The following is a 26,426-nucleotide window of genomic DNA, read 5'->3' as shown; positions in this document are numbered from 1 at the left end:
TTGCCCGAGCCTCCGTGGGAGGGTTTCCAGTGCCGGCTGGACCCTCCTGGCAGCCTTCGCGGACTTCCTTCGTCCAGGGTCATTCCGGGGAAACCTGTCGACTTTGGGGGGAAAGAGGTCAACCTTCCAGCTGGCTGGGAGCTCACTTGGGGGCTGCTTCACTGTTGATGAGTCACAAAAGCCCGGTGGGGTCAGCTGTGTTTTTCGTCCCCAGATTCTGAAGCCGTCCCTGTGGACCTGCTTGGCTGGAAATGGGTATTTTTGTGCAAGCTCAGGGCTAGATTGTGCGCACCATGAGGAGTCCTTTGCCACACAGGTTGCTGTCTTCTCTGCGCATGTCCCGTTGCTCTTGCTTCCTCCCAGGGTCTGGTTTCTGTCTCCTGTGCCTTCGGCTGCATCCCCTTCATTTTGTAAATGAGCAAGTTATGAATTATGACTCAGTAGAGATGCCTTGTGTCCACAATTAAGTCATGTTGATGAAGAATTAGCAAATCCCTCTTGGGTTCAAAAAATCCCGATGCCCTGGCCACATCCCAGACCAGATAAATCACAAACTCCGGGGTGGGACCCAGGAATCGGATGCTTTAAATCTCTCTAGGTCGTTTCACTGGCCGACGTTGAGAACCTCCGGATTAGAGGGAGATTTATGCTCAGACTTCAGTCAGTGCCAGGAACACCATTGGTTTTTCTTTCTTTCTGGGAGTGCTGTCGGAATTCGTATCATGGGTTTTTGTCTCATTAAAATATTTTCCTCTGGCACCTAACAGAGTGCCCAGCGCAAGGAGGTGTTTCATCTTGTAGGAGTGACTTCTTAATAAAAAGCATTGATGGGGTATTAGGATTCCCCAGGGAAACAGAACCAATAGGAGATAGATGATAGATAGACGATAGGTAGAGGCTGAGATGTCCCAGGACTGCCATCCGGGAGCTGGAAAGCCAGGGGCGGAGAAGATGAGAGAACGTGAGGCTGGAGGACCAGTCCCTCTGCCTTTTGTCCTAGTCAGTCCCCCAATGGACTGGACGGTACCCACAGCCTTGGGGAAAACAGTCTGCTCTACCAGGTCCACCCATCCCAATGCTAATCTCGCCCGGAAAGACCCTCCCAGACACAGCCAGAATGAGTGTGATCTGGGTGGCCTGTGGCCAGTCGAGCTGACAGACAGCTGAGCGTCACAGATGGCTAAGTGATTAGATGCCCTATCCAGCTGAATGGTGAGAACTTACTACGGAGGGGATTCCATGTTTCCATCGCTCTGTGCTGAAGTTAACATAGTTCCCCCTCTGGCCCGAAAAGAAAGCTCTGGGTTTGGAACCGTGGTTCGGAGATCGGGGCTTGGCGTGATTGGTTGTTATTGGTCATGTGACCTTTCTTTTCTCTAATGGGGGTCCCCCCTATTAGAAGGAGCTGGTGTGGTATAGTGAGAAGAGCCAGGCTTTGAAGCCAGAGCAGGTAAGACTTCATTGGGGACTCCATTGGCAAGTGGCCGCTGTTAGCCGTCTCTCCGTTTAATTAACTCACGGGGCTGCGTCTGTTACATGTTCTGGGTGAACGCGGCCCCCTGTCTGTTTGCACTAGCAGAGGACTGGGGCTGAGACCCCCGGCCTGCCCCCGGTAGTGCTGTTTCGAAGCTCAGAGGAGGTTGATGGGGTGGAAGGTTTGTTCTGCACAGAGCACAGTGTGCTGTGGCTCTCATGAGTGTCCCGTGCTCTCCACGGGAGCCAGCGTGCCCGGGCTGAGGGCTGGTCTCCTTTTGAGATGGTTTCAAACGGACTGCGTGGAGGGGAGGGCAACGCATGTGCTGATACAATGTTACCGATGCTGCGCAAATACGCCGAGCCCAGTTTTTAAGGGACCTGATTTTGTCTTTTGTCTTAATGTGATGTTGGCTGAGGCCGTCCCCGTGCCTTGGCTGTCCCCACTCTCCCCACCCTAGCTGTTTTCTGCCCTCGCTCTCGGGGTTGCTCGGGACCCCTTAGTGCGTGGCCCGGCCTGCCGTGGGAGCCCACGTGCTGAGTCCACCCCACCCGGCTTCCGGCTCAGTGGTCCCAGGAGAGAAGAGAGACTGTTCTGGAAACCCCAAAGTAGCTGTAGAAATCTGCCATTCCTCTTCTGTGTTAGACGCCCCCCACTGGTGGTCAAGAACTTTCTCCTTGGCTCCTCCCTATCTCATCACTGAGGATGGGAATTCTGTAGGACCGGGGCACACAGGCAGCTGGGGGTTGTGGTCTCAGCCCATCGGATGGTCATGGGTGCTGGCGGCCCCGAGAGAAGTCTTCATGTGCAGTGGCTCACCCAGCAACACCCCCTGGGGCGGGGCACTGGCCATCTCCCAGAGATGCCCTTCCGACAGTGCCCTCAGCAAACCTCCACAGGGCCCTCAGTCTGAGCCAGGGACCCTGCAAAGTGTAGGCTGATAGTGACAGGCAGAATCAGGTGAAGTCCCTGCCCACCCCAAGGGCCCAGTCCGGGTGCTCTCAGCTGTGATCTCTCCTCCCCAGCTGTCCCAGTCCCCCCTCCCCTCGGGGAACAGCACCACCGCATGGCATTGCTCCTGTGCATGGACCCTCTCCTCCTCCCCATCTCTGATCCTGGCAAGAATGGCACATACAGCCCTGACTGGTTTTGCGCAGCGGTTAGAGCATGGGCCTGTGGGCCTAAGAGTCATGGGTTCGATTCCTGGTCAAGGGCACGTACCTGGTTTGATCCCTGACCCTGAGGTCGTGCAAAAGGCAACCAACCGATGTGTCTGTCTACCCTTGCTGTTTCTCTCCCTCTCCCTCCCTCCCTTCCACCCTAGAATCAAGGGAAAAGTATCCTCGGGTGAGGATTAACAAACAAACAAAAAGAATGCAGATGCAGGGGCCCCCCACAGGGCAGTGTCCCTCCAGGCGTTTACACGGACTAAATCATTTCCTGGGAGAGGTATTCTCCTTCTCCCGCTGCACAGGTAAAAGCTGAGTCCTAGAGAGGTGAGGTGACTTGCCCAAGGTCACACAGCCGGAGTGGGGCCAGGTTCGGGTCAGAGCCCAGGGCTCCATTGCCCTTTGGGACCTTCTTCACTGCCCTCCCTGCCGCCACCTGCTCCCTCCCCCATCCGTTCTCTAAGCCAGCGTGATCCGCCTAAGCATCGCCCCAATTATATCTCCTCCTGCTTCCACCCCGTCTGCACTGAGAGCAAAGTCCGCGCTCTTGACCATGGCCCGTAGCTCCCACAGTGAATCCCCACAGGTGGTGTCTGGAAACAGCAGGCGGCGAGCCCTGGCCAGTTTGGCTCAGCGGTTGAGCATCGGCCTGCGGACCAGAGAGTCCTGGGTTCGGTTCCCGCTAGGGGCACGTACCACAAAAAATAAATACATACATAAATAAATAAAAAAACAACAGGCATTTCTCCTCTCCTGGTGTTTGGAAACCAGAAGTCTGAAATCAAAGTGTCGTTAGGATTGATTCCTTCCGGAAACGCTGAAGGAGAATCTATTCTATGCCCCCCACCCCCACCCCCAGCCTCCAGTGGCTGCGTCCTCTGGTTTCTGTGCCTGGTAGACTTCTCTCTCCCATCTCTGCCTCCATCTCTGTGTCTTCTCTTCCAAGGACACGTGTCATGGGATTTGGGGCCCACCCTCATGCAGGATGATGGTCTCTTATGATTAAGCGTCCCTCGATCGTATCAACCAAGACGCCTTTTCCCATCACGGTCACATTGGCAGGTTCTGGGTGGAAGGACCACCCTTCAACCCAGCAGCCCTACAGCTGCTTTCTGTTTTCAGGCGGCTCCAACCTCGGGACCTCATTAGTGCTCCTGTCCTCCCCGCAGCTCACCGTCGCCCCACACTGGGTCTCGTGAGTGTCTTCTCCTCAGACGGGCTCCTCCCCGAGCACCTCAGGGCCCGTGGGCAGCTTGCGGCACGCCCTCCCTTCGAATGGCTGTGTGTGGTTTCTCGTCGGTATTTGCTTGTTTTTGCTTTGTCCTCCCCTCTGGCTGTTGAGCTCCAGGGAGGCCCCACCTCCTGTGTGGGCACCGTTCTGCCTTCCTGCACCCAGCATTGTGCCCTTCGGTCGTGGGCGCTGGCCACCTCCCTGCTCCATGCCGCCTGCGGAGAGTGAGCAGCCTCCCGCTGTTCCCATGCCCCCGGCGCACCCCCTGGACACTGAGGCTGTCGCAGATGATCAGGCCCAGAAGGTGGGTCACCAAGGCCCAAACGCGGGGACCAGCCAGGGATTGCTGAGGGCCGGGTCCAGGTCTCCCTGCCCACGAGGGTCACCTTCGCCGGGGCCCACCCTGCGACTAGCCGGTGGCGAGGGCGCTCAGTGCCCTCAGGACCGGCTCTGGATGCTGACGCGTCTGGTTTATCCTCGTGAGAGCAGCAGTGTGGTCTGGCTCCTAGAAGCTGTGCGCCTTGGTATCTGTCCGACCTTCTGCAACAAAGCGGGGCTGTGCTCCCTGTTCTGAGGAGCCCTGGCGGGCGTCTGTGCCCTGGGGGTGTCCCACGGGGCTTCTCGCCTTCACGGATGGGGGAGACGGGAGGCCTCCGAGGGCTGGATCGGCGCTGTCCGGGCGCCTCCCGGGAGCTGCAGGGCCCAGGCGGCCGCTGTCCGCCGCTTTTGCAGAAGGACCTGACGTGGTGATTGTTACAAAACACAGCTGATCCAGGCCCCAGCGCCAAGTTCTGACCAAAACAACATTCTCTCCCCGGCTCAGTCCTGAAATCACCAGGCTCGCTGCCTCGAGACGTCCAGGGCTGTCCAAATCTCGCTGCTGCCGCATCTCGGCCCGGGGCCGTTCCCACCGGCTCCCCACCCCCCCGAGCTCCTGGCCCCTTGCCCGTCTTCCGCAGCTGGTTTACTCACTGTCCAGAAACACTGGCAAGAGGCTTCCCCCTCCCCACCCTCCTTTTCTCTGGTCTTGGTCTTTACAGCGATTGGAATTTTCATTTCTTGCCAGCTGACAGCAGGGCCTGGGGGATCATCCGTGTTTCTAGTCCGGCTTCCTAGGTGCACGCTTTCCTGCCGTGATTTGTGTCGCTAACCTGCCATAATTTGAAAGACTGCAAGGCAGGAGGGTCGTCTGTGATTCAGATGCTGGTACCCCAGCGGAGGGCTGGGGTGGGGGTGGGGGCTCAGCCAGCTCTGTGGGAGTCCAAGAAGAAAAGGACGGTGGAGGCAGCGGGGAGCCAGGGACACGTCCGGGTCACCCCCTGAGCAGCAGAAGGGGAAGCAGCCTGTTTCCTGCGACCCGATGGGGGGAGGGGGTTGGAGGAGTGGAGTCATTCACCTGTCACTCCTTTTGCTGCCCGTGGGTGTACTTTCCACACACCCCTGACCTGGTGGTGTGCGCACAATGGTTTTGGAAACAAAACCATCTTCAGCAGAGCCTAAGTTTGTGTGGCTTGAATACCTTTCAGGGGTAAAACTAGGGCGTCCGCTGCCCTGTGGGGCGTTAGCAGCCTGTCCCATGGCTGAAGTCCTGGGACTGTGCCCTGCTGCCCGGTCGGAGCTCCTGGTCCAGAGACGGGGCAGGACGGCGGGTTCCCCGCCGAGCTCCCGCATCTCTGGATGGGGAGCAGATCTGCACAGCACTGTGACTCTGTCCTCTGACCTTTCTTCACTGAGCAGAGCAGAGGAGAAATAATAAGTGCCACTCAGCTGGTATCTTTCGCTTCCTCTCACCTCCTTTTGACATGTCTGTCCTCTCCCAATATCTGACCCTGTTCATCTCTGCGAACCTTCGCAGCCTCCTGCTCTGTGCCGGGGTGTGCAGGGGCTTGGGGGGAGCTCAGTGTTCTCTTCACACTTCGAGTGTCCCACCAAACCCGTCCACCTTCTTCTCCGCCTTGTTCTCAAACGTCTTCATCACGGTACGACACAGAAACGGGCACCCGTCTGGAGTGTGGCTCCCTGCACAGGCCTGCTCCTCAGCGTCGAGCGTGTGCATCGGGCACCCGCACGGGGGCGTCGGCTCTGTGGGAGGGTGGCCCCCGTGTGCCTGTCGCCAAACGAGGACCTGGCTTTGCAGAGCGGCCGTGCCGTCGCCACTGCCCTGCGCCGCGGCGACCTCCCGCTTGCTGTCTGTCCTCGCCACGCCCATGTCCTCCGTCTGCTGCGCCTCCGCCTTCCTTGTGGGTGCAAAGCTGTGGCTCCCCGAGGTTCTGTTCACGTTTCTTTGATAAGCCACCAGGCTGAGCACCAGCGTGTGTCTGTCTTTGAACATTCGTTCTTGGGCTGTGCCTGTTCAAGTCATCGGGTTTTATATCGAACCTCCCACTTGACTCGTGTTTAGGAAGTTCTGTTAAGGCCCAGCCTGTGTGGCTCAGTGGTTGAGCGTTGACCCTGCACCAAGAGGTCGCCGGTTCGATTCCCGGTCAGGACACATGCCCAGGGTTGGGCCGATCCCCAGTGGGGGGCATGCAGGAGGCGGCCAGTCGATGTTCTCTCTCATTGATGTCTCTCTCTTCCTCTCTCTTCCTCTCTTTCTAAAATCAATAAAGAAAAAAAATTGTATAAAAAAAGAAAGCCCTGTTAGGGTAGAGATAGAAACGGCACCTTGAGCCATCCATCACACCCCGTGGCGGTGGCCGAGGGCCGGCCCCTTCCCAGCCTGCTCCTGCTGTGCCCGGCGTGCCCGAGCTCGGTGCCAGCATCTGAGGGTGCAGTCAGGCCCCCCCGGGCGCTCTGGGCAGTCGGGCCCCCGGGCACTCTGGGCAGTCGAGCCCCCGGGCGCTCTGGGCAGTCGGGCCCCCGGGCACTCTGGGCAGTCGGGCCCCCGGGCGCTCTGGGCAGTCGGGCCCCCGGGCACTCTGGGCAGTCGGGGCCCCCGGGCGCTCTGGGGCAGTGGGCCCCGGCACTCTGGGCAGTCGAGCCCCGGGCGCTCTGGGCAGTTCGGGCCCCCGGGCGCTCTGGGCAGTCGGGCCCCCGGGCGCTCTGGGCAGTCGGGCCCCCGGGCGCTCTGGGCAGTCGGGCCCCCGGGCGCTCTGGGCAGTCGAGCCCCCGGGCGCTCTGGGCAGTCGGGCCCCCGGGCGCTCTGGGCAGTCGGGCCCCCGGGCACTCTGGGCAGTCGGGCCCCCGGGCGCTCTGGGCAGTCGGGCCCCCCAGGGCCGCTCTGGCAGTCGGGCCCCCGGGCGCTCTGGGCAGTCGGGCCCCCCGGCGCTCTGGCAGTCGAGCCCCCGGGCGCTCTGGGCAGTGCGGCCCCCGGGCGCTCTGGGCAGTCGGGGCCCCCGGGCGCTCTGGGCAGTCGGGCCCCCGGGCACTCTGGGCAGTCGGGCCCCCGGGCGCTCTGGGCAGTCGGGCCCCCGGGCGCTCTGGGCAGTCGGGCCCCCGGGCGCTCTGGGCAGTCGGGCCCCCGGGCGCTCTGCAGATTTCATGAGGGCGCGGGCACGTCCGCTCACTGTCACTGTGAATGGCTGAGACGGCGCCTTTGTCCTCCCCGTGTCTCACCCTTGTCATCGCTTCAGGATGAGATCCCCAAGGCCTGTCACCTCCCCTTCCAGGCCTTTGGAGAAAAAGCTCCTTCTTGGCCATCCTGCCGGCCACGGGGCCGGGGCACGGGGAACAGGTCGCCACACCGAAGACGGGGACTGACCGAAATCATTCAAGCCGACCAGCCAGGCTTGCCCTGGAGGCTGCGGCCTTCGGAACAGGCCCGGCTGTACATGGTCCCTGCGCACACCTTCGGCCAGTGCGGGTGTGGAAGAGGAGAGACGGGTTCCCGCTGCCTCCTGCCCCACTGCCGTCTTCCCTGACCTCTGTCTCCCCTTTGGGCGTGTTAAGGTGAATTCTGCTGCTATAGTTCCATCCATCCTGACCACTGCTGAGGCCCGGCCAGCCTCTGTCGATTCCCTGTGGGGCTGCAGGGGACCAGAAAGAGGCAGGAGCCCAGGTCAGCATTTTACAAGGCTGGCGGTGAGCCACGTAGCAGAGACCCAGGCAGGGGCAGGAGAGGCTCCCGGTAGGAAGGAGAAATAGGCTTCCAGGTGAGGTGGCCTTTAGGACAGGCGGAGAGTTGCGGGGTGCTGGGGCCGTGAGCTGGATCGGGGCTGAAGGGAGACTTGCCTGTGGAGAAGAGACAGGGTAAGTGGGGTTCAGGAGAGAAGCCCAGGTGGAATCCCACAGGCCCCCTTTCTCTGGATTCAGAGTTTGTCTGTCTGATCCCTCCCCCACCGGCTGGGGACTTCATGGTCGTTGGTGGACAAGGGTCAGAGAGACGTAAATCTGGAAAAAATCAATTGACAGAGACGATGCCACGGAAGCTAAAATAAAGCAAAACGACTCAGAGTGAGTTACGTGAGCAGTTCTCACCCTCAGGGGTACAGGAACACAGCGTCCTTTATTTTTCTAGAAACCAACCTAATTTGTGTTTTTTGAACTCCATTCTAGTCCACATAGGGTCCCTAACCACTGGGAGATTTCACCCCATGTCCCCCGGGTCTGCCTCGTGGCTCAGCGAGGGCGTCCGGCCCTGGGACATCTGGCGCCGTCACCGCCCAGAGCTGCATACAGACTGCCCGTGACTGGGGGGTGTAACCAACAGAAATGTACCCCCATCACCTCGTGGAGGCTGGAAGTCCAAGGTGAAGGTGTGGGAGGGCGTGTTCCTGGGCCGCGCGGGGGCAAGTGTCCCATCCCTGTGTTCTGGCCGCGGGTGGTTTGCGGGCCATCGCTGGTGCTCCGTGGAGGAGACAGGCACCGCCCAAAAGCCATCTTCACATGGCACACTCCCTGTGTGCCCGGGTGGTGGTATAAAAGGTCTGGAAATAGACTTTCCCTTTTTATAGCAACACCCATTGTGTGGGGTTAGCTCACCCTCCACCAGCATGACCTCATCTTCACTAATTACAGCGGCACTGGTCCTACTTCCAAATAAGGCCACATTCTGAGGCCCCGGGTTAGGACTTCGGCATAAGAATTTGGGGAGGGACGCAGTTCTACCTGTAGCTCTCGCCGGACAGCACCTGCCGTCCCGCCCGTCCCTTCTTGGGTCCCGGCTATGGGAGCTGGCCTGCGGCAGAGACATCGCTCCTGCTGGTCGATGTGTGTGCTCAGCCAGCCTGCCTCTGTTCCTCCCACACTGCGCTTTGTGGCACAGGAATTTCTTCACCTGTTTGCACTTGGCACTTGGGGCCAGAGCACCCGGGGAGCCTGCCCGAGACTCCACCGCCCTAAAGGGGCCACCCAGACATTTCTTTGCGGCCCCTCTGCCTCGGGGGTGCTCTGGGCTGGCAAGGGAACAGGGCCCTCTGTTCTCAAACCCCATAAACCTCAGAGAGGCTTTGTTGCTTCCTAACTTGAAGGTCAAACTTAGAGCCCCCTCCCTGGGGTCACCAGTTGTAGAATCTCACAAGGCAGCCCCCACCCAGGCGACGGAGGTGCCGGGGGTGCGTGAGGTGGACGTGGGGGGAGGGCAGCCTTTCCTGCCCCGCCAGGTGTTTTCTCCAACACATTTCCTAGGCCAGGAGCTGGCAAGCGGTGGGCTGTGAGCCACACCTGGCCTGCTCCCTTGCTTTGTAAATAAAGTTTTATTGGCATGTCCTCTTGTTCACACACTGCCCGCGCTGTCTTTGGGGAGTTGAGCCGCTGCAGCTGACCACCCGGTGGCTCACAACACGTGGAACAGCCACCGCCACGCTTTTTGCAAAACAAGCGTGTGGTCCCGGTGCAGGCTTCCGTGGCGCAGAAGTCTGAAGACCTCTGCCTCACTTCCCTTTGCTAAGGCAACAGCCTCAGGGTGGCGTCAGTATCTGGAACCGAGAAATGGCACAGGAAGGAAAAGAAATACAGTTGAGCCCTGACTGGTTTGGCTCAGTGGTTAGAGCATGAGCTCTCTGACCAAGGGGTTGGGGGTTCGATTCCCGGTCAAGGGCACATACCTGGGTTGCAGGTATGTTCTCCAGTCCCAGTTGGGGTCGTGCAGGAGGGAACCAATCGATGTGTCTCTCTCTCATCAATGTTTCTCTCTCTCTTTCTCTCGTTTCCTCCCCCCTCCCTCCCTCCCTCTCTCTACTTCCCTTCCACTCTATCTAAAAATCTATGAAAAAGTCCCCTCCGGTAAGAATTAACAACAACAGAAATGCAGTTGATCCTTGAACGACACGGGTTTGAACTGCGGGGTTCAGCTTCCACATGGATGTTTCTTCAGTAAACACCTAGTTGGCTTCTGTACCCTTGGGTCTCACATCTGTGGATTCAGCCCGCTGGGCACTTTTCATACATGGTCAGGACACCTGCAGATGCGGAGGGTCAGCTTAAGTCACATGTGGACTTTTTACTGTGCGGGGGGTGGGGGTCGTGCGCCTCACCCCCATGTTGTGCCGGGGTCCGCTGTGCTTGAAATGGTCCATGTGTCAGAAATATCCCCCTGCCGGCAGGCGGGTGCAGTTCGTGGAGAGTCATTGGGCAGGGCGGCTGTGATTTGAGCTCCTGTCTCTCATGTGCTGAATTCCGACAAGAAGTGCAAATGGGTAGCGACCTCACTCCATCGTGATACTGGCATCGTGGAGATGAAGGGAACCGTTGCGGTTGCCCAGGTCAGGGTCCTGTGGGCACACCCGGGGCTTTGGGGAAGAGCTGGGCAGAGACACACTTCAGCCAGCCAGACCAGTGCCCTCCTCCTCCTCGATGCTGCCCCTCCACGTCGACTCGGCCGGAGAACACAGCCGGGTCTCCGGAACTGCTCCAAACCCCCTTCTCAGCGTCTAGGGCCCACGGCGACATCAGTGACCACGTATGGTCTCCCACTTGCCCGGGGAAGGGTTTCAGACCAGAGCTCTGACTGGTCTCTCCCCAAAGCCCATGAACAAGCGAATTAATCATTCTGGTTATTTTCATTATAAAGTAAATGAAAACGATTTACTCGCCCTGAAACTTGGCTACCTCGGGAGTGTACCTAGGAGCCACGTAAAGGTCTGTTTTATAGAAGACCAAAGAAAACAAAACCCCCGCACACCCAAAATTTCCCTTGGGGTTTCCTTGGGACAGATGGCCAGGTTTTAAGTTCAGATGAAAGACACAGTTTGGGGATCTTGCTGAAGTGATACTCACCATATTGCGTTTCCAGATGACCTTGATTTATGGGCTCTGGATGCGTTTTCCGGACGGCTCGCTGAATCGTGCGTCAGTGTGAGCCTGGGCTGCTGGGGTGGGGTGTGAGAGTAGGGGGTGCTTTGGTGACCTTGCCCGGACCCTCCCCTCCTGGTGAGACCGCAGAAACGGACGCCGCTCCGTGCCCCGCTCCGCCCGGTAACCCGCCGCTCTCTCCCCTCTAGCCCCGGGCCTGGAGGCGCGCACTGCCGGGGTGCCAACGTGGAGCATGCCGCCTGTGAGCACCTGCCCTGCGCCAAGGGCCTGCCCAGCTTCCGGGACCAGCAGTGCCAGACGCAGGACCGGCTGAGCCGCAAGAAGAAGGGCCTGCTAACGGCGGTGGTGGTGGACGGTAAAGGGAGAGGGCGCGTCCTTGTCCCCCCTTCCTGCCCCGGGGACATGTCACCTCCTAGGGAAACCCAGAGGGCACCCCGACCCGCCATCCACCCAACCGGAGGCTCTGGCCCTCCTGCCCGAGTCAGCCTTGGACCCACTTCTAGAGCAGCGGGTTGAACTTGGATGACCCGGCTCTGTGCGATTTCCCAAAGCAGCTGTGAGGCGGGCAGCGGCCCAGATTCCCCCGGCACCCCCATTTGCAGCAAGGCGGGGTGCTGGCCGCTGCTACTCCCTGCCATGTGCTGAGGGGCCCAGGGCCAACTCCGAGGGGAAGGAGGCCGTGCGGGGCGGGCCAGTGGGTCTGTCTGTCTGCGGATTCCCTTTCCCGTGTTCATGCTGTGTTGCCTCCTCCCAGTTCATTTCGGGTTGGTTCTTCCTCTGTCGCTGGAGTGTGTGGGGAGAAGCGAGAACAGTGTGCAGCTGGATGAAGGTGATAATAAGCACAAACATTTTCTTTCTGAGATCTTTCTCCCAGATTCAGGGACCCTGGCCACTGGGCTGTGCAGTTATCTCCGACGCGGAGAAGGTTCTAGGTGGCGCATCCCGTCCGTAGCATTGGTTTACCGTGGATCTGGGGAAGTGTCTTTCACACTTACAACGGTTCGTCTTCGGGAAAGCAGACGGTGTCGCAGCGATGGGGTGCAGCCCGTTTACCCAGCACATTCGGCCCGGCTCACGGTAGCTCTGTATACGCCGTCTCACTCCACGTGCAAACAAGCCGTGCAGAGCCGGAGCCCACGGGTTCCGTGACACGTCTGCGCTCCTGGAGCCGACAGAAAGCAGAGAGGGCGCTGACCCCAGTTCTGGGGGAGCTCACTCAGGAAACCGGCAACTGTCATCTGGCTCCCGGTGCCCGCGTGAGACAGGAAGCATGAGTTCGTGAGTGCCGCCTGAGGGGCTCCCACGGGGATGGAAGACAGGGCCCGGCTGTGTGCAGCCTCCGGGACCCTGCAGGGAAACGCGGGCCTCCCCAGGTCTTAGGTTTCTTCCCTGTGACACGGGACCTCTGCGGTCGACGCCGTACGGTCTGCGCGACACGCTCGCGTGTCCAGAGCTGTGCGGGGACACAGGCCCGGACATCACAGGGAGGAACGGCCTCAGACCAGCAGCCCGACCCGTCCACTCTGAACGGACTTTGTAAAGTGACCTGGGGTGTTCAGTCCTGCCACGTAATGCCCACCCACCCGGCCGAGGGCTTCTTTTAAAGCATCGGGGAGCGCCCCAGACGTGCTGGAAAAAGAACACCACCTTGGGGAGCTGTGATTGTAGGGGCACTGGGACCCCCCCACCCCCACGGACGTCAGACGTGTGGCCTAACCTCAGCTTTCCCAAAGACGAGGGAGAGGAGAGACCGCCTCCCCAGGGGACCGCGTGCGGCTGCAGGCAGAGGCCCCCACACGCCCTCCTGCTCTCTGATAGACAGACGCTGAGGCCCTCTGTCGGGTCCTCTCCCACGTCTCGGGAGCAAGAGGAGGTCAGAGGTCGGGCTGAGACAGACTCCCCCGGTCTCATTTCCACTCAGCTGTGTGCCCGGAGCTCTTGTTATTCTTTCCCCCGTCTCTCGATTTTGTTTTCGGTTTCCCTGCCTCACTCAGGCAGCGCAGAAATCCCGCTCACATGTCTGTTTTTCCAGCGATTTCTCCAAGCCCAGATTAAACCTCTGTTTTACTTCTAACCGCTGCGAGACGGCTGACCCCCTCGGCCGCCTTATCATCCCCGCGGCCGAGCCTGCCGGCTGCCCGGAGCCCCTCCCAGAGGCCCCACCGCGGGCTATTTGGGGAAGCTCGTGGCCTTCGGTTGCTTTTTGCTCTTTTTTTTCTCCCAAAGCAAGAAATAACGAGAGCCAGAGTGCCACCCACCGCCCTGCATCCGATGAGGACAGCCAAGTACACAGTAAGCACTTTGCCGGTGAAGAAGAGACCTCGAGTTCAGGGCTTTGCAAGGGGCTCCTCCCGCTCCGGGGTGGAATGGTCAGGACTTGTCTCCTGTTCGGTTTCGTTTCCGTCTCCACTGTACACAGAAGCCAGCGCTTTTTAAAGGAGCATTTCACCAGGATGAAGACCGAGTCAGAAACGGCCAATTCAGAGGGGCCAATGCAGATGAGAAGCGCCCCTTGGAAAATGCGTGCCCTGTGTAAAGGGCACAGTTGCGGCTGGCAGCGATGGGCGGTCAGGCCCCAGGCTCCTCGGTCCCTGGCGACCGCCCTGTCCGCGGCCCTGCTACCGCTGCCGGATTCCTTGGCGGATGACGCACAGTTCAGAAAAGGAGAAGCTATATTTTTTCTCTCATTGAAAAAAAAAAAAAAGGAAATTCTTGCAGAGGTAGATTTTCCGAGGGAGGATTCAGGAACACAAATCCATACCACCTCCCACAGAGGGCAAAGGCTCTTAGAAAAATTTCTCCGTGGAAAAGCCTTCAGACAGAGCCCGTTGGGGTGGCCCATTGCCAAACCCACCCCATTTCTGCTTTCCCCGTGGAATCTCTAAGTGGAAACCTGCAAGAGTTCAGGCCTCTCTGTCCAGGCCAGCAGGCCACGTGCTCACTGAAGTGTCGGAGGGCTTGGCAGAGGCCATGTCTGGACGGAGAAGAACATTCCCAGCTTCTTCTCCCCAGTAGGGCTGAACCCCTGCGGTCTGAGCTTTCCAGGGGACCGGGAGGGTATGATGGTGAGGGCTGTCTGTCTCCATCTCAGCCATGCCGGCTGGAGTTGCTTAACGAGAAAGAGGGAAACTATTTTAAAGATACGGGTGTCTCACTGGCCCAGGGACCAGGGGGAGGGTCCGAGGCCAGGCCTCTGAGGATATCAGGAGCGCTGTCCACGTCCACCACAACTGTGTGTGTGTGATCATGTCTTCCTGCCGCGCTGCCGAATGGCCCCCTCACAGCCGGTGTACGTGAAGCTGGTGCGTGGCCCACAGTGCCTTTTGTGTGTCTTCATCCCCTATCCAAATCCTTTGGGTCCACATGTCATTCAGAATTCAGAGCGTTTTACGCGTTAGCAGGTAACAACAGTGCAGCAGCCATAACCACATTATACTCTCGGTGGGGTTCAGAGGAGCACCCCGCAGTCAGACACGCGGACATCTCTACCAGGTAGCCCATGGACAGCAATTCCAAGTGGGGTACCGAACAGTACCCACAACCTCGCGTCAGCCAAGGCTGGTTTCACTGGCAAATGTGTTGGCCATAAATGTAAGAAGAGGCCATTTTCAGAGCTTTGTGTTCCTGGATTGTGGATAAGGTTACCTAGACTTCTCTGGGGTGCACCAAGCATGAGTAGAGACAACCTCTCTATCAGGATTGCAATACTGGTTTCCCACGAGAGAGACTCTGGTCCAAATATGGTCAGGTGGCCACTGCGAGTCCAGTCAGCTGAGCCCTGACTATGAAGTCATGGTGGGGAAAGAGACTCTGATTGGTGTAGCTATGGTCAGGTGGCCTCTGCTGGCCCAACCCACTGAGCCCTGATTATGAAGTCATGGTGGGGAAAGAGACTCTGATTGGTGTAGCTATGGTCAGGTGGCCACTGCTGGCCCAATCCACTGAGCCCTAACTATGAAGTCACGGTGGGGAAAGAGACTCTGATTGGTGTAGCTATGGTCAGGTGGCCACGGCTGGCCCAACCCACTGAGGTCAGGCTGCTGGGTTGTGCTGAGCATCTTTGGGGACAGTGGCCTGAGCAGCCTCCTCAGCGTGAAGGGCAGGCAGGGCATAGGTGAGCATTTGACACGGTCTCAGAATTAAGTGGTGTCTCCACCGTAGTGAGAACTGTAACTACTGGTAGACAGAGAACTAAGTGGGAGTGCTAAGCAACCACCACTGTCCTCTTCTCCGGGGGAAACCCTCCAAGCATCTACCAAGCAGATGGGCCGTGTGGCCCTCAAACCCCTGGGTCTGTTTCCCCTTCCGCGTCTCTGGCTTCCGCATCCGAGCCAAGTCCTGACAGCAGATGGGCCAGTGGTAGCGGGGACCCACCCCAGACCGTCCAGCCTCCATCAGAAGTTCATCTGGGCATGAGGAATGCTCCAGACTTCTTTCCTGGGACGGGTGGTTGTGTAACTTACAAGATGTGACCTCCTTCTGGGCTACTCAGTCTGCAAGAGTGTTGACACTGTCTGACGCGGAACCCCAGAATGTCACGTTCCGCACTACGGTCTTTTATCCTGGAGAAGATTCACCCACCCCAGGCATCCCGGAGAGGACTCACCCACCCCAGGCACCCTGGAGAGGACTCACCCACCCCAGGCATCCCGGAGAGGACTCACCCACCCCAGGCATCCCGGAGAGGACTCACCCACCCCAGGCATCCCGGAGAGGACTCACCCACCCCAGGCATCCCGGAGAGGACTCACCCACCCCAGGCATCCCGGAGAGGACTCACCCACCCCAGGCATCCCGGAGAGGACTCACCCACCCCAGGCACCCTGGAGAGGACTCACCCACCCCAGGCACCCTGGAGAGGGATCACCCACCCCAGGCACCCTGGAGAGGACTCACCCACCCCAGGCATCCTGGAGAGGACTCACCCACCCCAGGCATCCTGGAGAGGACTCACCCACCCCAGGCATCCCGGAGAGGGATCACCCACCCCAGGCACCCTGGAGAGGGATCACCCACCCCAGGCATCCTGGAGAGGACTCACCCACCCCAGGCATCCTGGAGAGGACTCACCCACCCCAGGCACCCTGGAGAGGACTCACCCACCCCAGGCACCCTGGAGAGGACTCACCCACCCCAGGCATCCTGGAGGGACATGTTCAGAGACGTTTGAGGGCTGAGTCTCTTCCAGTTTTATGAAGGTTTTCCTGGGACCTCTAGGAGATGGTGCTGTTCCTTCCCAGGGCTGTGGGATGCCCTGGATCCTGAGCAGAGGGCTCAGAAAAGAAGATGATAAAATGCAGGGAGGGAAGTGCCCCCCATGGACTCTGCTCCGGGATCTGGGGGCCCTCAGACGGCCTGAACCATGGAGGACAGTGTGGAGTGGGAGAGTCGTGCAGGTTGAGTTGAGCGTATCGTCCTGCCTGGAGTCAGGACCACAATCCCTCCATCAAGGTGGGGCCCCTGGATTTGGAAAGTCTCCTCTTTTCTGATGCTCTTTCTAACTTAGCTCAAAAGCGCCTTTCGTTTTCTACCCGAATCCCATTTCCACTGAAATCAGGGTCTACACTCCGAAGCCAAAACGTTCCTGAAACTGGTGGTTTGTTTTCAGCCAGCACCATTTTCCCTCGGCATTTTTGGCCCCCCAAGTTCTCCATCGGAAAGAAAATGGGGTTGGTGGGAAGGAAAGCAGGAGGACCCACAAGGCCAGGGTCCGACTCTGCCCGTCGAGGGACTGGTGTGCCGGTCTGTGGAGCCAAACAAGGACAGCGTTCTCCCGAGACGCGTAGACACCACTTAGCACGCCACCCGGCTCATGGTGGACACGAACTGGTATTTAGTTCAGTCACCATCCCTGTCGGCATTTCTGCTGCTGTTCAGTGAATCGCCTCAAAGCCCAGCTACTCCACGTATCGAGACAACCCTTCAGTTTACAGGTTATTAAAATCCGCCGTTTTCAAACTGCTTAGGCCAAGGGACCCTTCCTTGTCACCTAGGAACACCCTCTAACCGTCCGCCGAGCACGTGCATCAGAGCCCCGGAGAGGTGGTGCGTGTCTGCTCTAGCAAGAGCTCCCTCGCTCGGTGTCCAGGTCCTCGTGGGTCACACCAGCTCCGGGAGGCAGAGGGCCCGGCGCAGGCGCCACACAGGTGCCCGTGTCTCTCTCTGGAGGTTCCCGTGCAGAGCAATCACCGCGCCCTGCATGGCCCACGCACCCCTTCTCATGTCAACGTTCACCCCCTTTCCCTCCGCAGATAAGCCGTGTGAACTGTACTGCTCGCCGCTGGGAAAGGAGTCCCCGCTGCTGGTGGCCGACAGGGTCCTGGATGGCACACCCTGCGGGCCCTACGAGACCGACCTCTGTGTACACGGCAGGTGCCAGGTGACGTATTTCCTCTGCGTCCTCGGTGGGGCTCTGAAGAGGCTCCCTCCCCGCAGAGGGGCCCGGCACGAGGTGGGGGCCTCGGGAGGCCTGGGCAGTGGGTTCCTTTAGGTGCAGGGGTGCCATCTCCCAAGCCTGGCACCGTTCCTGCAGGCCCCTGGGAGTTGAGGTGGCTGGAAGAACAGCAGTGAGGTGGTGTTTAAATGTTCAGAAACGTTTAAATAACTTGAGCCGTTCGTGACAAAGGGAAGAGCAGCCTGAATGCTCAGGAGAGACTGGACGGTGAACGTGAACATGTTTTTGCACAAGCTCTGCCCTGATTGGCCGCAGACGGTACAGCACTGAGCAGGTTGGTCTGCGGGTGGTACCCAGGGAGAGAAACATGCCCGGCTTTGGGGGACCGCTCGCTCCACCCACAGAAATATACCCCCCAAACCCATCCTGATGTTGGAGGCCTGACTCATTAGGACGATGAGAAATGTCATTTAGGAAGACAAAGGAAAGGCCTGGCCAGTTTGGTTCAGCAATTAGAGCGTCGGCCCACAGATCGGAGAGTCCTGGGTTCGGTTCCCGCTAAGGACACCTACCGCAGTTGTAGTTTGTCCCCGGCTCCGGTTGGGGTCGTGTGGGTGGCAGCCACTCGATGTGTCTCTCTCACATCGATGTTTCTCTCTCTCTTCCTCCCTCTCTCTCTCCTGCTCTATCTGAAGATAAATGCAAAAATGTCCTTGGGTGAGGATTTTTTTAAAAAAAGAAGAAAATGACAAAGGAAATAGAAAGGAAGGAGGGAGGCTCAGCGGCCACCTGCACTGTGTCCCTGAGCTGGGGCCCTCCTGTGGCCAGGTCCTCCAGGCCTGACGGAATGGAGGTGACTCTGCTCCTGTCTGTCCATCAGCACGGGCGCCCTCCTGCTGTGGGGGTGGGGTAAGAGGCGGCCCCGCTCCGGTGCCTGGAGGGGCCACAGGTGCCTCATTTCCTGATGACCCCGTTCAGTCTGAGCCTGTCAGGTGAGAGCCCCAGACAAGCTCTCCGTCAGCCTCAGACCCACCCTGTCATTGGCCCTGTGTCCTCAGCTGGTGAGCCGCCAGAGCTGGAGGACACGGCGGGTCCCCAAGCCCTGAGCAGGCAGGTGGGTGTCACTGACGTGCACTGGCGTAGAAGGGAAACCAGGTCTTCCCTCTGGCATTTGCTGTCCCCTCTGTGGCCTCTCCACTGTCCTGTGTGAGACTCAGCGAGGGGGCTGCTCACTGGGGGCCACTGAGCGTCTCCTGATTTTACCAGGGGCCGTGTGGCTACAGATGCGTCAGGGTCCCCACACCCTAAGTTGACACCCACCTCCAATGCTCAGTTTTCGCAAAATACTAAAGTACTTGAAAAATCATAAATTCTGCCCTGGCCGGTTTGGCTCAGCGGTTAGAGCGTCAGCCTGCGGTCCAGAGAGACCCGGGTTCGGTTCCCGCTAAGGGCACGTACCTCGGTTGCAGTTTGTCCCTGGCCCTGGTTGGGTCGTGCTGGTGGCAGCTACTTGATGTGTCCCTTTCACATCGATATTTCTCTCTCTCTCTCTCTCTTTTCCACTCTCTCCCTCCCACTCTATCTGAGAAAAAAATAGAAAAATGTCCTCGGGTGAGGATTAAAAAAAAGAAAAAATCATAAATTCTGGGGGGCACGGGGTAGAGAAGCTGTCGTCCCCTGAGGGCCACAGCTCCCCTTCATTCTGTCCGCGTCCCGCTGCCTGGCCATGGCCTGGGTGGCAAGGTCTTGGTGAGTGAGTGTAAAGGGACAGGACGTCACAGACACAGAGACAACTTCTGGAGCAATCCCTGCAGCCAACCATTTCAATCCTCGTGAAGGGATTTTCCCTGCAAAGTCCAAACGCTTCCCAAACTGGGAGTTTTCGGGAAAGCTTGATGCTATCCAGACTTGGTTGGCAGAGACTGGCCCTGTTCGCCGATGCGACGTGTGAGGGTAGCTGGACGCTGTGCCCGAGTTGTGGCCGGGCATCCTCCCAGGGAGGGCGGTAGTGGCCGGCGAGTTGCCAATGGCCCTTGGTAGACCTGCTTGCAAACCGACCCCAGGACTGGTTTTCTTCCGCAAGGACACACATGCGTGGGCCATCCTGCAGCCCAGTGGCATGTGTTCCTCTTGTGACAGTGTCCCAGGTAAAGGCACGTGCACCCTTTGGAGCAGCCGCACTCAGCTACCTGCAGCCTCTGCCTTTTGGGTTAGAACCCCCATCCCCTCCGGACCTCTACAGCCAGGTCTCAGCCCTTCAGTCTGTGCAGCAGGGATGAGATGCCACCCAAGGCATTTTAATAGCCCGGTGTCTGTGGTCAGAGGGCACCGTGGACCAGAGCCTGCCCTGCACTGGGGTGTGGTAGGGATGGCCTGGTCCACTTGCCTGCCCAGATGTCACCCATCTCCGCCCTCCAGTCCATCGCAAATGCCCCCATCGCTGTCATCGTTGTACTGACTCACCCCTGCACTGACTGCTGCTCTAACTAAACGCGACCCCTCGAGGCAGGGTCACAGGGCGCAGGCAGCTGTGGTTGCTCTACGGTGGGTGGAAGGGCGCCCTTGGAGCCGCCCTGCTGACGGGACACCCCCACCTGCCAGTTTTCAAAAGTACTGTCTCCTCTGCATGCGTGCACCCCCGTGACCCGCCGCCTCCAGGCAGCCCACCAGTCCTAGCAGAAGGGCCACCGTCCTGGTAGACAGCGACAGCACCAGCCTGGAAGCAAGATGAAAACGTGGAGAAACAGCTCCCTTTCTGAATAAGGTTAAAAGTACCCTCTGTCATTTTCCTGACAGCGCTCCTTCCGAGAGAAACGAGAAAGGTTAACACCAGCCCGGCTGCTAGGTCAGTTCGCACGAAAAGCCAAATTGGCCAAGTCATCGTTAATGAGTGTTTGTACTAAAAGCGAGCACACTTAAGTACGACGATGGGGGAATGAAGTACAAATACGGTATTTATCCCAGTTACAGTAACTGCCAAAGTAGAATGTTCTGGGTTCTCGTGCTAGTGACTGAGCGAGGCCAGGAAAACTGGTTAGCGAGAAGACCAGTAAGAGTAATAAAATATCGTTTTAGCGAGAAGACCAGTAAGAGTAATAAAATATCGTCGTAGAGGTTTACGAGCGGAGGATCTGTAGCTGTTCATTGACACAATGTAATTATAACGGGGAAGAAGTAGAAAGTATCCACGTTTCACGTCGGGCAGCACTACATAAATATAGTGCGGTTTACTCACTGGCTTTTCCTTCTGTCCCTTCAGCTGTAAATTCTGCTATTTTGGGGTCGCAGGAGGAGTTCTGGGAAATTTTGAGGAACCCAGTGACTAGCTGGCGGGGCGGGGAGGGGGACGAGAGTCTCCAAAATGGCCCGCTGAGCAGATTCCAGTAAGCTCCAAATAGCAGACTGATTCAAACCATAACACGAAACATGGAAACACCACTTTGTGCTGTTTTTATGAGGCCTGAGTGAAGTTTCATTACAGTGAGTCACAAATTACTTAACATGCTGAAATGAAACTCAACAGCGCTCATAAAAGGGAGAGCGCGCAGGGGCAGGAAGCACAAACATTGTCCGTTTTTTTCAGCAAGTCCCTATAAAGAGGAGCCCTCCAGTCAGGGGTCCTCCTGTCGGCCTCCGGAAGCAAAGATGTCAAGTCCCCACGCCGCCGATGTCCCACCTGCGTCGGACCGCTGGCCTCCCGTGGGTGCGTCAGACGGGGGGCAGGTCGGAATACACCTGGAACCGGACGTGCTTGGCTTTCCTTACAGGCCTGAGCAGCTTATTTTCACTTGCAGCCAACTCCCTCCCTCCGATGAGGGTCACACTGCCTCGGGACCCTACCTAGTGCACCTCTCCCAGGCTTGATGGACACCACACCAAAATGAAACACCTTCAGGGCCCGGAAGCTGCTTCGTGGAGGGACTGTGTCTGATTCCCTGTGTTCCCCCTGGAGCTGGTGCGAAAGAGAAGCAAATGAGCCCGGCCAGTGTGGCTCAGTGGTTGAGCATCGACCCATGCACCAAGAAGTCACCGGTTCGATTCCCGGTCAGGGCACATGCCCAGGTTGTGGGCCTGATCCCCAGTTGGGGGCATGCAGGAGGCGGCCAATCAATGTTCTCTCTCATCGATATTTCTATCTCTCTCCCTCTCCTTTCCTCTCTCTCTAAAACCAATGAAGAAAAAATTTTTAAAAGAGAGAAGCAAATGAGCGGATGCATGCTCTTAGGACTACAGTGCTTTTGGGATCTGACCATCCCCACAGGCCATGTCCACCGTCCAGAACTCACTGGCCTCCCCGTTTGTGCACGGTGACCTGTTGGGCAAGTCGGATTGCGGGTGGGATTTCAGAGAATTGTAAGCGACTCTGGCCTCAGAGCCCCCCGGGGACAGGTGGTCACAAGCACTGAGGCCAGAGAACCGGGTGTTGAATGCCTGGCTGGGCCCGTGTCCCAACAACGCCCTTCTGGTCGCTGCTTTTCTTCACGTCGTGACCCTGCCGCTGACATCTCCGAAGTGCCCGTGCCAAAGCTTTATTGGTGTCAGGCCTACAAGTCTGAACTTGTCCCCTGCACTCTCTCATCTAAACCTTTCCACCGACTTCTGGGTTTGGGGGCCGACTCGCCCGTCCTACAGGGAGACCCGCCATGGGACACCCCCCTCCTCAACCCTAGCTCCCCCGGTCGGTCTTTCTGCGTGCCTTCCTCCAAGACGAGTGGTCAACCAGCGATGATCTGCTTCTTGAAGAAAACCAGCAGCTGGGATGAGGAAGACCAAGAAAAACAAACAGAAAAACTCACCCTGGCAGAAAATTGCAATAATTACAGAATTCTGCCGCCAACTCATCAACCAAGCATGCGAGCAAAATAAAGTAATTTTGCGATACGGAAGAACTCAGAAATGTTATTTTCCAGGCCTCCATGCTGGGGAAATTGCGTGGAGTTGAACCAGACAAGGGTGAAGTCGAGAAAGGAGGAGCTCAGGAATGGGCGGAACTGACCAGGAGCCCAGGAAATGCCCGGATGAGGCTGTGCCCGGCCTGGACGCCCTCAGTCCAAATTAAAATAAGTCAGTGGTGTCCTCCATGGAGAGAGGATGAGGCAGTCATTGGAAGAGAGCTGTTAGGTTGAAAAAAGCAAGTACCTTCACCCGGCTGGTGGCGCTCGGTGGTTGTCATTTGGATTCCCGGTCAGGGCACATGCCCAGGTTGTGGGCTCAGTCCCCAGTGGGGGTCATGCAGGAGGGGGCCGATCGATGTTCTCTCCCATCGATGTTTCTCTCTTTCTCTCTCTCTCTCTCTCTAAAAAGTAATAAAGAGCCCTGGCGAGTTTGGCTCAGCGGTTAGAGTGTCAGCCCGCAGACCAAAGAGTCCCGGGTTCGATTCTGGCCAAGGGCACGTACCTTGGTTGCGGTTGTTCCCAGCCCTGGTTGGGGTCATGTGGGAGGCAATCGATCAGTGTGTCTCTCTCACATCACTGTTTCTCTCTCTCTCTCTTCCTCCCTCTCTCCCTCCTGCTCTGTCTTGAAGATAAATGGAAAAAGATTCTCAGATGAGGATTAAAAAACAAAATAAAATAATAAAAATCAGTAAAGAGAAATAACATTTTTTAACAAAGTAAATACCTTTCTTTCCAGCCAGGAAAATTAAAAACAAAGACCATCAAGAGCTGTTTGAGAAAGTCTCGGTCTAATTACAAGAGGACTAAACTGCTCTGCTGGGGAGGGTGGGGTGGGGGTTGCTGTCAGGCTGGGGTACAGCAGAGAGAGGCCCAGGATGCACAGTGACAGCCAAATCTCCTATTCCCACCCTGGCCAGTTTGGCTCAGCAGTTAGAGTGTCGGCCTGTGGTCCAGAGAGACCCGGGTTCAGTTCCCTCTAAGGACACGTATCTCGGTTGCGGTTTGTCCCCAGCCCTGGTTGGGTCATGCGGGTGGCAACCACTCGATGTGTCCCTTTCACGTCGATGCTTCTCTCTGTCTCTCTCTTCCTCTCCCTCCCTCCCGTTCTATCTGAACAAAAAATGGAAAATTGTCCTCAGGTGAGTATTAAAAAAAAAAATCTCGTATTCCCAATTTTGCCAGGGCCCAGCTGGAGAAGAGGCCATCATTTTTATGCCTCTATTAGACACGTATTCTGGGATTGCGTGAAATTGTGGCCACACCGGGCATGTATGCAGCGGCCACCCCTACCCATGACCTCTGGCTCAGGTATCTAGAAGGTGCCAGGCGTCTCAGGCCTCGGTGTGACTTTGTGGGGGCACTTTTGCCTTCCTGGGCCCCCCTTTTCTATAATAAATACTCAAGAATATATTGGATGGCTAAGTGGGTATAAGGACGGACATAATACAAGCTGGATTCTATTCATTTTTTTTTCCTCTTCTGATTTCAAAACACATTATTTTCTCGAGCCTCGGAAAGGATCGTGGGCCCCGGCACCGTGCCTGCTGGCTTCATGGGAAGTCAGGGAAGCCTTGCTGACCCCCCTGAGTCTTAAACACAGGATAACCCAGCTCTCTGGTCATTTAGAAAATCGGCTGTGATGGCATCATCGGGTCGGCAGCCAAGGAGGACCGGTGCGGGGTCTGCAGCGGGGACGGCAAGACCTGCCGCGTGGTCAAGGGCGACTTCAGCCACTCTCGGGGGACAGGTGAGTGCCAGGTTCGAGCCAGTGTTTTATGTGGATCTTACTCCCTTTGTCCCACAACCAAAGATGGTGTATTTCTCATGGAAGGGCTAGTTGACCACCGATCGGGTGACCTGCAACCTCGGTTTCGTGATTTCTGAAAGGCAAAGAGAGGTGTTTTATCCACCACGGTGCAGGTGTCCAGTCTGTGAAACGGAGCCTGTGTGAGAACCATGCCTGCCCCGTGGCTCCTGCGGTAAACCGAGGGGCCGTCTCGTCCAGCAGGCCCCTGGCCACTGGTTCTCTGCAAAACGTAATTGTAATCAATGACAACGAACCACATTTGAAAATTGAGGCCGTGGTTTCACGAGCCGCATTTCAGCCTGTCGCCACCTGTGGCTAGTGGTGCCGGGGTTCGAGAGCACAGAGAGGGGACCGCGCTGCCGCTGCAGAAGTTCTGGACAGCACTGGTGGTGTCGGCTGTTGGTGCTGACACATCTGATGCCGCTTCTCTGTCTGGACCCCAGCATGAGACCGTGACCTTGAGCAGCTGTGCCTGCAAGGGCGGTTAGGAACAAACCTCTGGCCCTGGCCGGTGTGGCTCAGCGGTTAGAGCGTCAGCCTGCGGTCCAGAGAGACCCGGGTTCGGTTCCTGCTAAGGGCACGTACCTTGGTTGCAGTTTGTCCCCGTCCCTGCTTGGGATCGTGTGGGTGGCAGCCACTCGATGTGTCTCTCTCACATCGATGTTTCTCTCTCTCCCTTCCTCCCTCTCTCCCTCCTGCTCTATCTGAAGATAAATGCAAAGATGTTTTTGGGTGAGGATTAAAAAAAAAAAAGGAGCCCTGGCCAGTTTGGCTCAGCGGTTAGAGCGTCGGCCTGCGGTCCTGAGAGACCTGGGTTCAGTTCCCGCTAAGGCATGTACCTCGGATGCAGTTTGTCCCCGGCTCTGGTCAGTCATGCGGGTGGCAGCCACTCGATGTGTCCCTCTCACATCGATGTTTCTCTCTCTCTCTCTCTGGTCCTCTCTCTCCCTCCCACTCTATCTGAACAAAAAATGGAAAAATGTCCTCAGGTGAGGATAAAAAAAAAAAGGAAGTCTTGGAACCCTTTCCTGACCCTGGATAGTGGTCTGAGCCCTGCTGGACGAATGCACCGCCCCGTGAGGAAGGCCCACAGCGCATGGCCACACCCACATCTCCCTGGGCAGCTCGGGGGACGTGGAGGGAGGTGCACCACACACCTTTGCAAACCTCCCATTTGGGACAGAGCAGCTCCCTTGTGGGAGAACCCAGATTGGGGTGGAGGTTTGTCTCTTTCCAGCATCTTATCTGTTTCGGGGCCTTTGGATTTGGTGCAGGCGGATCTGGTCCTCCATCTCCAGGAACGTCCATTCTTTCTGCTCACCAGTTCTCCGCCCCATCCTGTGCCTAGCCCCTTGGCACACAGGGGGAGGTGGGCATGAAGGTGCAGCCTTCATCCGGGGGGTCGGCCTCTGGCGGTGGTGGCCAGTCCCCCGTGGAAGGACAGACAGCCGTCGGAAGCCTCCCAGGGTAGCTGTCCCCACCATGGCTTGCGGCGTGGCTTCCTTCCAGCTTCTGGGGCACAGAACCCTTAGCAAACCTTCAGAGAGACGTAAGCACAGGTCGGCCCCAGCCACCTGCCAAATGTCTGTCACTCTGAACCGTTGCCAAATGTCACACCTTGCGCTTCAAGCCCAACGCTGTTTTTGTCCTCTTCCTCACGGTGGGGTCTGTGAGCATCAGCTCACATCAGTGGGGATTCTGTGCCTTTGGAGGCGGGCGTGGAATTCACTCCCATGGGGATGAACTGCTGGCTGCCCCTCTCCTGCGGTTTCAGCAAACAGGAACCTGTAGTCGTGGTCGGACATTCTTCACTGCACATGACCAGGGACACTGGTCGCCCGTGAGTCTGTTCGTGAAACAGCGTGAGTCCCCGCGTGATGCAGAGGCAGCTCAGTGGGGTGCTATGGAGCCCCAGTTCGGGTGGGCACCTCACCCAGGGCTGCAGGCAGAGGAGGGTGGCCCCTGAGCCCCCAAGAACAAGTAGACATTCACTGTCAGTGGGGGCAGGGCAGGACACGTCAGGCTGGAGGAAAAACCCGACTTCGAAATGGTATAGAGCCCCCAGGGTCAGGTGACATTGAGGTGGCCCCAGGTGTGGCTGGATGGACTGTCAGCTCACAGAGGAAGGTGACTTTCACCGCTGCCCAGTTCCGAAGGAGGACTGTCCTACCACCCTGAGGGTGAGTATCAGAGAGAAACACTACCAGAAAGATACAGAGTAATCACGTACAGGCTTTTTGCCCAGTAATGTGAAATCCTGACCCT

General features: G+C 57.8%; 1 protein-coding gene across 1 annotated transcript in view; it reads left to right on the top strand.

The window, feature by feature from the left end:
- Positions 1 to 26,426, top strand: part of ADAMTS17 (ADAM metallopeptidase with thrombospondin type 1 motif 17) — a 213,310-nt gene that overhangs the window by 123,641 nt on the left and 63,243 nt on the right. Inside the window, exons 13-15 of the mRNA XM_036278118.1 lie at positions 11,254 to 11,420; positions 17,317 to 17,444; positions 23,981 to 24,101. Coding sequence (XP_036134011.1) covers positions 11,254 to 11,420; positions 17,317 to 17,444; positions 23,981 to 24,101 — 416 coding nt within the window. The remainder of the gene's footprint in view (positions 1 to 11,253; positions 11,421 to 17,316; positions 17,445 to 23,980; positions 24,102 to 26,426) is intronic.

The sequence above is a fragment of the Molossus molossus genome, unplaced genomic scaffold, assembly GCF_014108415.1.
Source record: "Molossus molossus isolate mMolMol1 unplaced genomic scaffold, mMolMol1.p scaffold_m16_p_24, whole genome shotgun sequence".
Taxonomy (NCBI): domain Eukaryota; kingdom Metazoa; phylum Chordata; class Mammalia; order Chiroptera; family Molossidae; genus Molossus; species Molossus molossus.
This window is presented reverse-complemented; position numbering and strand designations above follow the sequence as displayed.